Source organism: Natrix helvetica (genome assembly GCF_964273705.1).
Source record: "Natrix helvetica genome assembly, chromosome: 12".
In the NCBI taxonomy this organism is placed as follows: domain Eukaryota; kingdom Metazoa; phylum Chordata; class Lepidosauria; order Squamata; family Natricidae; genus Natrix; species Natrix helvetica.
This window is the reverse complement of record NC_138556.1, coordinates 19,224,069-19,234,753: the sequence shown is the minus strand read 5'-3', so window position 1 is coordinate 19,234,753 and position 10,685 is coordinate 19,224,069. Positions and strand designations below refer to the sequence as shown.

Here is a 10,685-nt window from a genome sequence, read left to right as displayed (position 1 = left end):
AAGCCATTTTCGGGCTGGGTTTTTTGGGCTGTTTTCAGGCTCTTTTGGGGCTGAAAACAGAAGAACAGCGTGAAAATGGCCCGAAAAACACCCCCCAAAACAGGCATGCACGCACCAGCCAGCTGGTCTTCACATTTTCGGTCTGCATGCACGGAGGTTCCAGTTTGGGCACTTGGTGCTGAAAAGATTCGCCATCTCTGCCATAGACATTTCCAAGCTGGAAACTGTTTTAGGAACCTTGTAGCGGTGATTTGGGGGAGCACACGTCCCCCCCCCCACGATCTTATTTCTCTTCCAGACATTTGAATGGGGGGGGGGGGAAGAGAAACACTTGACCAACAATTTAATTTTTATGGAAACGATCCCCTTCACCATCAAACTCTTTTGAATCGGAGGAAGCTGCTAAGAGTCTCTTCGGATCTTGGCCACAGAACGAAAGCTCAGCACAATATTTTCCTTTTCATGATTTTTTCTTTTTTAAGGCAGCAGCATTCATACAGAAATGATGGGGGCATCTCCCTTAATTGTGTGACATTCCCTCATTAGGACCATCGCCTGCTTCATCTGCCTTCGACCCCAATTCCTTCATGAAAAGGGGACCCCCTCCGTGGCTAATTTGGCACACGGTTGCGGGGCACATGCTGACAGCCGAGGCAGTGGCCTGTTAAATTAAGTCTGAATCCATTCAGGCCACGTTAATTTTATGGACACTTCGAACTCAGCAATTATATTTTATGGGCTGTGTGTGTGTGTGTTTTCACCCCAAGCTTGCCATTCAGAAGCTGACCTAATTTAAGAGATAAGGACACTGGGCCAGAATTTGTATGACTGTTTCACATGCTCCCACCCAAAATAATAATAATAATAATAATAATTGCCAGGCTGGTATTTAAGTTCACCAATGTGCAGAAGGATTCGGAAATGTTTCCAAATGGATTCCACATCAACAGAGAGAGAGAGAGAGAAACCACCCCAACTCTCTCATCCCAAGGCAAACAAAACAATATTGCTCTTGGATTCACATTGTGCCTGGTGCACACTCGAGTTGCATGCTGAGGTTTATGGGCTGCGTTCACACTGGATGAAGTCCATCGAAATTCGGCGCACACCCACCCTGCTGGCAACTCCATCCTGTCCTTATTAAAATCCTTTCAGCTGTGGAGCCGAACGGGGAGAAAAATAAAGGGGAATTTTGCTGGCTTTCCAACCAATTTCGTTGTACTTAAGTACAATGACAATAAAGATTATGCTTATACTTTGCGACCTCTCTGAAGTCCCATTGACAGGCGCTCTCAAATGCCCTTTCGCAGAACGACAGAGTTGGAAGGGACCTTGGAGGTCTTCTAGTCCAACCCCCTGCTCAAGCAGGAGATCCTAGATTATTCTCAGACCAATGGCGGCCTGATGTCTTGTTCAAAACTTCCAGGGATGGAGCACCCACAACTTCTAGAAGCAAGCTAGTCCGTTGACCGTTCTCACTGTTAGGAAGTTCTAAGGCTGCTTCTCTCCTTGATCCGTTTCCATCCGTTCTTTCTTGTCCTGCCTTCAGGTTCTTTGGAGAATATTGGAAGCCTGCTATCATGTCACCCCTGGTCCTTCTTTTCATCAAACTAGATATACCCAGTTCCTTTTAAAAACATGGATGTCCCCATCAAGTTTAGGTAACTTATTCACACGCCATACGAATATCCTTTTAAGGCATATTCCCCTAAATTGGCCAGCTGCTCCAGTGGTGCGAACATAAAACAGCAAAGGGAAGCCACGGATCTCAAGGAATTTTGCAAATGAACCGCTATGCACCAATGGGAGAGAAGGTCTCAAGCTCAGCTTGTGCTGCGGGGCCCTTGGTGCTCTCTGAGCTTGCTTGCGGACGTTTCAGGACCCAACAAGGTAACATCATCAGTAGCTGAGGATCACTGTCAACACCACCCGGCCACTGAAGATGCTACCTAGTCGGGTAATGAAACGTCTGCAACGAAACAATCAACCTCATGTTTACTACGAGCAGTGCTGTAAGGAAAAAGTCCCCCTTGCACGTATGTGCTAGTCGTTCCCGACTTTAGGGGGCAGTGCTCATGTCCGCTTCAAAGCCGAAGAGCCAGCGCTGTCCGAAGACGTCTCCATGGTTATGTGGCCGGCATGACTCACCGTCGAAGGCTCACGGAATGCTGTCCCCTTCCCACCAGAGGTGGCTCTTATTTTTCTACTTGCATTTTTTACGTGGTTTCGAACTGCTAGGCTGGCAGAAGCTGGGGTAAGTAATAGGAGCTCACTGCGTTACCCGGCGCTAGGGATTCGAACCACTGAACTGCCGACCTTTCTGATCGACAAGCCCAGCCTCTTAGCCACCTTCAGCAGTGATGTAGATCACGGTTTAAATACAGTGAACACCAGAGTTATAAAAAAAAAGACAGGTAGCCAGGAAAAAACCTTACACCAAAATGTGGCCTGTTTTAAGTTTGGAATATCTAAGGACGGAACAGTGGAGAATCGATCCCTCAGGTGGGGCAGGGAAGTCCAACGATCAGGTAGAAGCTGCAGGACCTTGGATAGCTCCAACAAGACCAAATGAAATCCGTTTGAGACGTCTTTCATGGGCTGAGCTACCTTCCTGTGGGTCTGGGGTGTTTTTTTTTTATGACGGGGTGTCTGACCTTGGCGGCTTTGTGACTTGTGGACTTCAACTCCCAAAATTCCTCAGCCAGCAGAGCTGGGAGTTGAAGTCCACAAATTGTAAAGGTGCCAAGGTTGAAGACAACAAGACAATACAGATGAACAGAGTTGGAAGGGACTTTGTAGGTCATCTAGTCCAAACCTCTGCTCAAGCAGGAGACCCCACACCATTTCTGGCAGTCTCTTCTTGAAAGCCTCCAGTGATGAAGCTCCCACCACTTCCGAAGGCAACTTCTGTTCCATGGGTTGATTGTTCTCCCTGTCAGGAAATTCCTCCTTATTTCTAGGTTGAATCTCTCCTTGGTCAGTTTCCATCCATTATTCCTTGTCCAGCCTTCGGGTGCCTTGGAAAATAGCTTGACCCCCTCCTCTCTTTGGCAGCACCTCAAATAATGGAAGACTTGCTTTATGAGACCCTTACTTTATGATGCATGACCCCCCAAACCCTTGCTTTATGAGACACGGATGGTCTTAGGTGGATTTCTGAACCTGCAGTTTAGCACCTTCTACTCATTGTCCACCTCCTTGGAGGGTGGGGGGAGGCAAATAACAGAACCAGTTAGCATGGATAGCTATAACAACGTCAACGAATTCAAGAAATACACGAGCCTCCATCTCAGTAGCGCAGAAACCAGAACCAACCATCATTCTTTGCAAAACTATCTTAGCTTTTGAACCGGAAGAGAATCATTGCTGGCGCCAAAGTCCTGCGCACACCAAAGGTGCCGCGTCTGAATGAAAGAGAGACCCGACTACGTACTTTTCGGATCCTGGCAGTGAAGAACTGGTGGCTGACCGGGAGCGATCAGGAAGGACGACCGACATAGATAAAACACAAGTAGCCCTGATAGTTTAATGGACATACTGCACTACAGTCAAGTTTACAACATCTGTATAGAAATCATCACATGAATAAGTGGCAAAAAGGAGGAGAAAAAAGGAGAAAGGAGGAGGAGAAGAGAAGTAAGTAAGAAGGGGGAGGATGATTAGGCTGAGGAGGAGGAACAGGAAGAGGAGAAAGAAAGAGAAGAAGAGGAAGAGGAGGAGAAAGGAGGAGGAGAAGAAGAAGCACATTACAGAATACGAAAAGCCATTTTTAAAATCAGAAGGAACACCTTGTGTTGCTGTTGGCACAGGCCAGGATTGGACCTTGGATCTTAGATGTCAGACACCAGGATGATGGGGACCGGAGAAGGGGGGGGGGAGAGAGAAAAGCAACATTGGGAGACCCCCCCACTAGAGGGAAGTCTGGAGTTTCAGTAGACTTGAAGGCGATTGTCCCCCACAACCCCAGACCTGGGAGATGCAAGGATTCTGCCCTGATTTTTGTCTGCCCTGCTCAAGGAAAATCTTGGGTGAAATTCATGGAAGAAAACCAGGGCAAGACGTTCTTGTTTTTTGGAAGCCCCCCCATGAAGAAGCGGGAGACGGGACAGAAGCGCCGGAGATGGTTCTGAGAGCGGAGCAGAGGGAAGAAGCACACAGGCCGCGTGGGGGACTCCGCAATGGCCCTGCCGAGATCCCCCCTCCCCCAGCCCCTTCCCAACCTCTTCCTATTTACAAGGCCGGGATGGGAGCCTGGGGGGAGGTTAAGTTTATTGCTGGCATACTCAAGATTTTGCTTATTGGATTCTGGCTTGGAGGAACTGCTACTGCTGTGCCCCGTCTTCTTCCCTGGGGAGTCTTTCTCCCCCCACCTCCCGCCTACCAACTCCAAGCCCTCCCCTTTTTTTCAGTAGCGTGAGAGAATTCCCGCAGGTGCCTGCTCTCTTTTCCGTCCCGTTGCCTTGGACCATCACCAGGCTGTTCTGAGAGACTGCCGGACTGATTAGGTGTGTGTATGTGTGTCTCTCTCTCTGAGAGTGTCCGTGTGTTTGTGTTTGTGTGTGTAAGGAAAAACCAGCCCCCCACTCCCATGTGCAGGGAAACCCATCTTTTTGAAAACCACAAAGCCACTCTGTCAAATCATAAAGAATTTGTATGTGAATTAATTAGGGCATCTTTCGGAAACCTAACACACCAACTGCTCACAACTTCTAGGGCAGTTTTGCAATATATATGTGTGTTGCATTTGTGTGATAAATAAATAAAGGGATACTAGTATAGATCTATTTCAAGCTATTTAGCTCTCATCAGGTAGCCATACCCTTCCTGGGATTTGAACCTGAGCTGTTTTTACATATTAGGCAGTTGTATTAGCCTCTAAGCCACAAGCTCTCCTCCCTTATCAGCTGAGCCATGGAAATGATTTAAGTGTTATGTCAAAGCACCTGGTATGCCCAAATCCCACGAATCCCAGTAAGGGCATGGCTAGCTGATGAGTCTCACCGTCTTTCAATATTTCTGGGCTTGTCCCCACGCAGAGGAATACAGCTCTGTTAAAATGCTGGTTTGTTAACTTAACCATGTTTTTATTTCCCCAAAAGCAAGAGAGAAAGTCATACAAAAAAATCCCCCATCATCCTCAACGAGGGAGCCCAGCCTCTCTTTCCCCCCAAAGTGTGATATTGGCTGGTTGGAAGACGCTGTTGGTGGATACAAAGCCCACCCACCCAAAAACGTGAACTGAAAACGAGAGTGAGATTTAAAAAAAAAAAAAAACCTGGGTTTATATAGACAGTAGATTTTTGTCTTATTCAACAGCGGCTTGAAATGTGTTGAGCTGCAGGTATGTGTCTGTTCTCACTCCCCCCCCCCACCTGTGATCAGGTAGATTCTCCCTGATGAGTAGATCTCCAACAGATCTCCTCTCCAAAGCAACCTCTCAGAACAGAGCGAAGGGTCCAGGCAAGCCCTGTCTGCCTTCCCCAGGAAGAACTAAGATCCTTCTCCTTATTGTTCATTTCTTTGTGTGTTTGTGTGTGGGGGGGGGGGGGGGAAGGAGGGAGGGGGTTTCATTTATTTTTACAAAAAAAAAAAAAAGAAGAAGAAGAGAGAAACAACCTTCCGCACGAAAAGCATTACAATGGCAACTCCCTTTGGTAGAAAGTGTAATAAAATGATTTCGCCCGCTCTCTGTCTGTTAAGGTACTAAAAACCCTGAAGCCACCTGGCAACTCCAAAAAAAAAAAAAAGGGGGGGGGGAGGCTAGTAAGAGTTGTACTAGCACGTTAAGCACACTTATTCTTTTAATTAAAAAAAAAAACAAAAATTGACAAATATGTACATTTATTTACAAAAAAGAAAAAAAAGAAAACCAACTAGGAAGAAGGGGGGGGAGCGGAAGGCGAAGAACCGGTTTAAAATCGGTTGTGGCTGCTATTGTCAAAGCGTGCATGTGTGACTGAGAAGATTGTGTGTGTGTGTGTGTGTGTGTGAGAGAGAGAGAGAGAGAGAGAGAGAGAGAGAGAGAGAAAGAGTGTGTGTGTGTTTGTGTGGACAGCTGGTGCATGGCACTAAGAGCCTAGTAAACAAGCAGGTACAAAACATAATAATAGTCATAATAATAATAATAATAATAATAAAACCCAAATAAAACGGTAGTTCCACTGGCACTAGAAAGAACAGACTGATCTTAATCGGTGTTTAGGGACGTCTGGAGGAGTCCCCGGTCACAGGAACGCAACGGATGAGAAGGAAAAGTTGAAACGGCAGACCCGTAGATGCCCAGGGGTCTGATCCCCCCGCCCCCCCCCACCCCGGTGGGTCTGCAGAACTCAGGAAGCGGCTGAAAGTTTGCAAAAAGTCTGCCCCACCAAGTCCCGTGGAGACGAGGGGACGCCGCACTCCTTAAGGCGTTCCTTAAAAGATTCTCTGGCCTTAAAACTCATGTCTTTCAGGAAGGGGACGAGGAGGGGGAGAAGGGGGGGGGATATATGCCACGCACCAAGAGTCTCGTCGAGCTACTCAAAGCACCCGAAGGGGGTCAGGGGCTGCTGCTGCTGCTGGTGGGTAGACAGGCCAGGTGCGTCTCCCCTCGGGCGACTCACGGACCTTCTGTGCCCGCGGGCGCTGATCCTGGCTGCCGGGCCGGCTTCAGTTCCACAAGACCCAATTGGAAAACAGGCCCCGGGACGTCTCTCCGGTCGGAAGTGGCAGGTTGCGGAGCCGCGCGAAGGAGGGGGGGGAAACGGGGAGACGAAGCCGTCCTCCTTATTTGGCCCGCGCCGCACTGCCCTCCCGCGGTGTGTGTGTGTGTGAGGGCGCTTCTCCCCTCCCCTCCAACCAAACGCGTTTCGTTTTCCCTCTTTCCCTCCCCGCAACCTGCGTTCAGGGCGTCTTACAGATTGTGCTGTATTTCACGCGGTATTTGTTGATGCTCACAAAATGCAAGTCCTCGGCCTCGCGGGTGGTGGTGCAGGGCAGCAGGCCCTCCAGGGCTTCGCCCATCAGCCACTGGCTCGTCTCGGCCGCCATCTCCCGGGTGATGTGCTCCTTCGTCCACCGGTCCACCCAGGCCTGGAAACGCTGGTGCAGCCTCTTGCTGACTCGCTCGTGGGACTATGGGGGGAAGGAAGGGAGGGTGACATCTTGGCTTGGCGGAAAATTCCCCCGTGGGGCTGCAAGCGGTCAAGCCAGCGTGGACCGGATCCTAGGAATCTTGACCCTGTGCTTGATGATCATCATCTAACAGGACTTGGGTGCTAACCTGAAAGGGGTGCCAATTATGGGGAGGGGGGAAAGGTGGCACTTTGAGACAATGTTGATTGGTGAAACTACGTTCGCCCCGGTCCATTAAATAAAGGCAAAGAGGAGATGATGGGCAGCACAGAGCAGGAGCAGTGATAAAAGGTTTTAGATTTGTGTGTTAGGCCTGCCGCCATCTTTCCTTTTGGATCTTCGGCCTGCCAAACTTTCTATTATTCTGCTCTGCATTTTCTATGGTGGGGAAATGGAGTTAGATGATATGTAGCCATAGCAAAATTCTTCCTAGAAAGCCAAGGTCATCCTTTGTCTTTGCACCTGACAGGAACTGGATGGGAGGAATCTGTCTTCATGGCAGTGGGAGATTGGACCATGGGATGGGCTTGTGGGTGTTGGGGCAAGATCTTGAAGTTTCAACTGGGTGGGGAAAACCGGGAAGCTTTCAGATTCAGGTTTTCCCAGATGTGCCAACATGGCTCTCTTCATCATTTGGGACTTTGAGCAATCCTTTGGACTCTGATTTAGTTTCGGATGCTATTTGGAACCCTGACGCTTTGTTTCTCAACCTCAGAAAGGTTACGTGGTTTGAACTCCCAGAATTCTCCTTCCTTCCTTCCTTCCTTCCATCCTCTCTCTCTCTCCCTCCCCCTTGCATTTTCAGACAGAAATCGTGGGGCAGCGGTTGTTTGAGGCCTAAAACCGCCAGTGTGGTTTTAAATCCCAAGGAAAACCCCCCAAAAGGACGTGGGAGAAGAGCAAAGGGAAGAGAGGAGGACACTCCCACCTCCCAGAGTCTTGTGGTGTAGCTTGACTTGACCGTTGCACAGGGTGGCCCTATCCCCTAGGCTCCTTCCCCACCTCCTGACGCCCCCAACAACCACCCTCCCAAGGTGCCCCTCCCCCCCAAAAGAGGATGGGGCTCATGGGCTTCCCCCCTCCGGGCTGACCTGATGGGCGCGCAGCAGAGCGGTCCTCCGGTACATGTAGTCTTCCGAATTGATGACGTAGACCATCTTGTAGGAGTTGAGCTTGAACTTGCATTCCAGCTTGTCAAAGCTCTCCACGTTCTCCAGGGGCTTCTTGCCCAGACCCTCTTTGCTGTCCTTCTCCTGCTGCTCCCGGCCTCTCTGACACTTGCGGATCTGCCGAAGGTTCCTGAGAAGCAGAGACAGCCCCCCCATCACACATCCGGGGTGCAAATTTGACAGCTCTGGTCTAAGCAGTTTCCTTTATCTTTCCATCACCCATAGATGGAAATCTTGCCGAACCGAAAAGCAGAGTCTTTGCAGCATAAAACCCAAGTCTCTGGGAACTCTTGAGGAGGAACTGTCTTCACCCTCTTTCTCACACACAAGCAATTTAAACTGTGCGACCCTTGCTGTTCTGGAATGCAAGCCCCTCCCTCCGGGAAACCTTTCACCACGCTCAGAAAGCACCAAGGACTCCACCATTTCCCCCTCCCCAGCCCAGCAGAGCGGGGCGGACTGTGGCTAGAGGCAACGCAGGCCTCAAAAACAGCGCAATGGGTGCTTTGGGTAGGGGTGAAGGACAGGCTGTGTTCTCTCACCTGGGCAGAAACACCGGCTTCTGGGCCAGCTGTTCCCGCAGTTCGGGAGACGTGGAGTCAGAGTTAACGTAGCGGTCCACGTAATCTGTCCAACGCTGGAAAGGGAACCGAGAGACGATTAGTCAACTCCTTCTAAAGATGAGGAAAAAAAATCACAGCTTTTCTGCCATATGAAATCCTAACCCCACCTTTACTGTCAGGCTCCAGGAACAGAATCTTGCAAGTCTGAAAGCGTTTTCTTTATTTTGACATTCCACGAAATTTGAGATCTCTTTTGAAATGCCTCCAACGCCCCATTTCTGAGATACATTTGCGTTTTGAAAGGAAAACATTATCCCCAAAGTAAATAAACTCCCAAGTGGTGTTTCTGTTGCCTTCCTAAAATGCAATTCGTTAAATTTTAACTAATTAAAGGAGAGAAGCCGCCTAGAACTAAGGAGAAATTTCCTAACGGTGAGAATAATGAACCAACGGAACGGTTTTCCTTCAGAAGTTGTGGGTTTTTCAAAACGCTCGTGTGATTGAGAACCAAAACACAGCAAAAACCGCTAACGGGCCACAGCCCACCCTTACCTCCGCCTCAACGGGATCGTCGGAGTTCTCCTCTTCGGTATCCAGCAGTTCAATGGTTAACTGAACGTGGGCTCTGCTCTGGATGAACATCATCTACACAACAAAAACACACGCCGTTCTTATTTCGGTCAGATCAAAGAGAAGCATTGATCAATCAGGGGAGGGCGTTTATCTTGTGGGAGCTTCGTCCCTGGAGGCTTTCAAGGAGAGGCTGGACTGCCCTCTGTCAGAAATGGGGTAGGGTCTTCTGCTTGGGCGGGGGGTGACCTACAAGGTCCCTTCCAACTCTTGTTGAATCCCTTTGATATCTGGGCCCCGAAGGCCGCATTCTCTACAGCCGGAGTCCCATAAATGGACTTTGGGAGTGTTAAATGCACCTTTGGAGGGGAAAGATCAGCCTCGTCCCTCCCCTTCTAGAAAGCAACCCTGCTCCTTCCAAGGGCCAGCAAGGCTCCTGGTTCACCTTGAAGCAGTTCTCGTCCTGCATCAGCTGCTCGGCTTTGCGCTGGTAGGCCGTTTCCACCAGGGAGCGAGAGGGCTGTGAGGTCAGCAGCCCTCCCGTGGCACCGTTGTGGCTCTCAGACAGGTAGAGCTCGGTCACCTGCACGCAGATTTCGTCACTCACTATGTGCTGGAGCTGAAAAAAATGTTTTTAAAAGAGAGAGAGAGAGAGAGAGACAGAGAAAGAAGATTGACTTTCTTGAAATTCCAGCACCAGCTGCATGCTTTCTTCCTCCGTACGGTGCAGATGCTATGCCCGAGGCCAGCCCGTGCCAGCAGGCAACATGTCTAGGCAGAAATAGCTCCCTCGGCTGAACTTCTAACCTCCCTTCCCTCTGCCCCGGGGACAAACAGGGCACGGAGCAGAGCAGATGCTTCCTCCAGGCCACCAATGCGGCTTTGTTCCTGCCACGCCACGCTGGATCCAGGAGCCGGCCGTTAGAGCAACGAGGAGGGGGCGGCAGCCCAGCAGTGGCTGCAACTTTCCCTCCTCCCTCTTTCCCACTCTCCCCCTCCATCCGTCCTCTCTCCCATTCCCTCTCCCCACACTTTCTTTCTTTTCCTTTCCCTCCCTCCCTCTTTCCCTCTTTCCCATTCTCCCCCTCCATCCTTCCTCTCTCCCTTTCCTTCTCTCCCCACACTTTCCTTTTCCTTTCCCTCCCTCCCTCTTTCCCTCTTTCCCATTCTCCCCCTCCATCCTTCCTCTCTCCCTTTCCTTCTCTCCCCACACTTTCCTTTTCCTTTCCCTCCCTCCCTCTTTCCCATTCTCCCCCTCCATCCTTCCTCT

At 49.9% G+C, this 10,685-nt stretch overlaps 1 protein-coding gene across 3 annotated transcripts in view; it reads right to left on the bottom strand.

Annotated features, from left to right (window-relative positions):
- Positions 1–3,512: 3,512 nt before the first annotated feature.
- Positions 3,513–10,685, bottom strand: part of SIN3A (SIN3 transcription regulator family member A) — a 36,979-nt gene continuing 29,806 nt past the window's right edge. For all 3 annotated transcript variants that reach the window (XM_081964980.1, XM_081964978.1, XM_081964979.1), the window contains exons 17-21: positions 9,861–10,034; positions 9,398–9,490; positions 8,825–8,919; positions 8,205–8,412; positions 3,513–7,113 (exon numbers count right to left, since the gene is read on the bottom strand). In XM_081964980.1, coding sequence (XP_081821106.1) covers positions 6,883–7,113; positions 8,205–8,412; positions 8,825–8,919; positions 9,398–9,490; positions 9,861–10,034 — 801 coding nt within the window. In that variant the 3' untranslated portion in view covers positions 3,513–6,882. The remainder of the gene's footprint in view (positions 7,114–8,204; positions 8,413–8,824; positions 8,920–9,397; positions 9,491–9,860; positions 10,035–10,685) is intronic.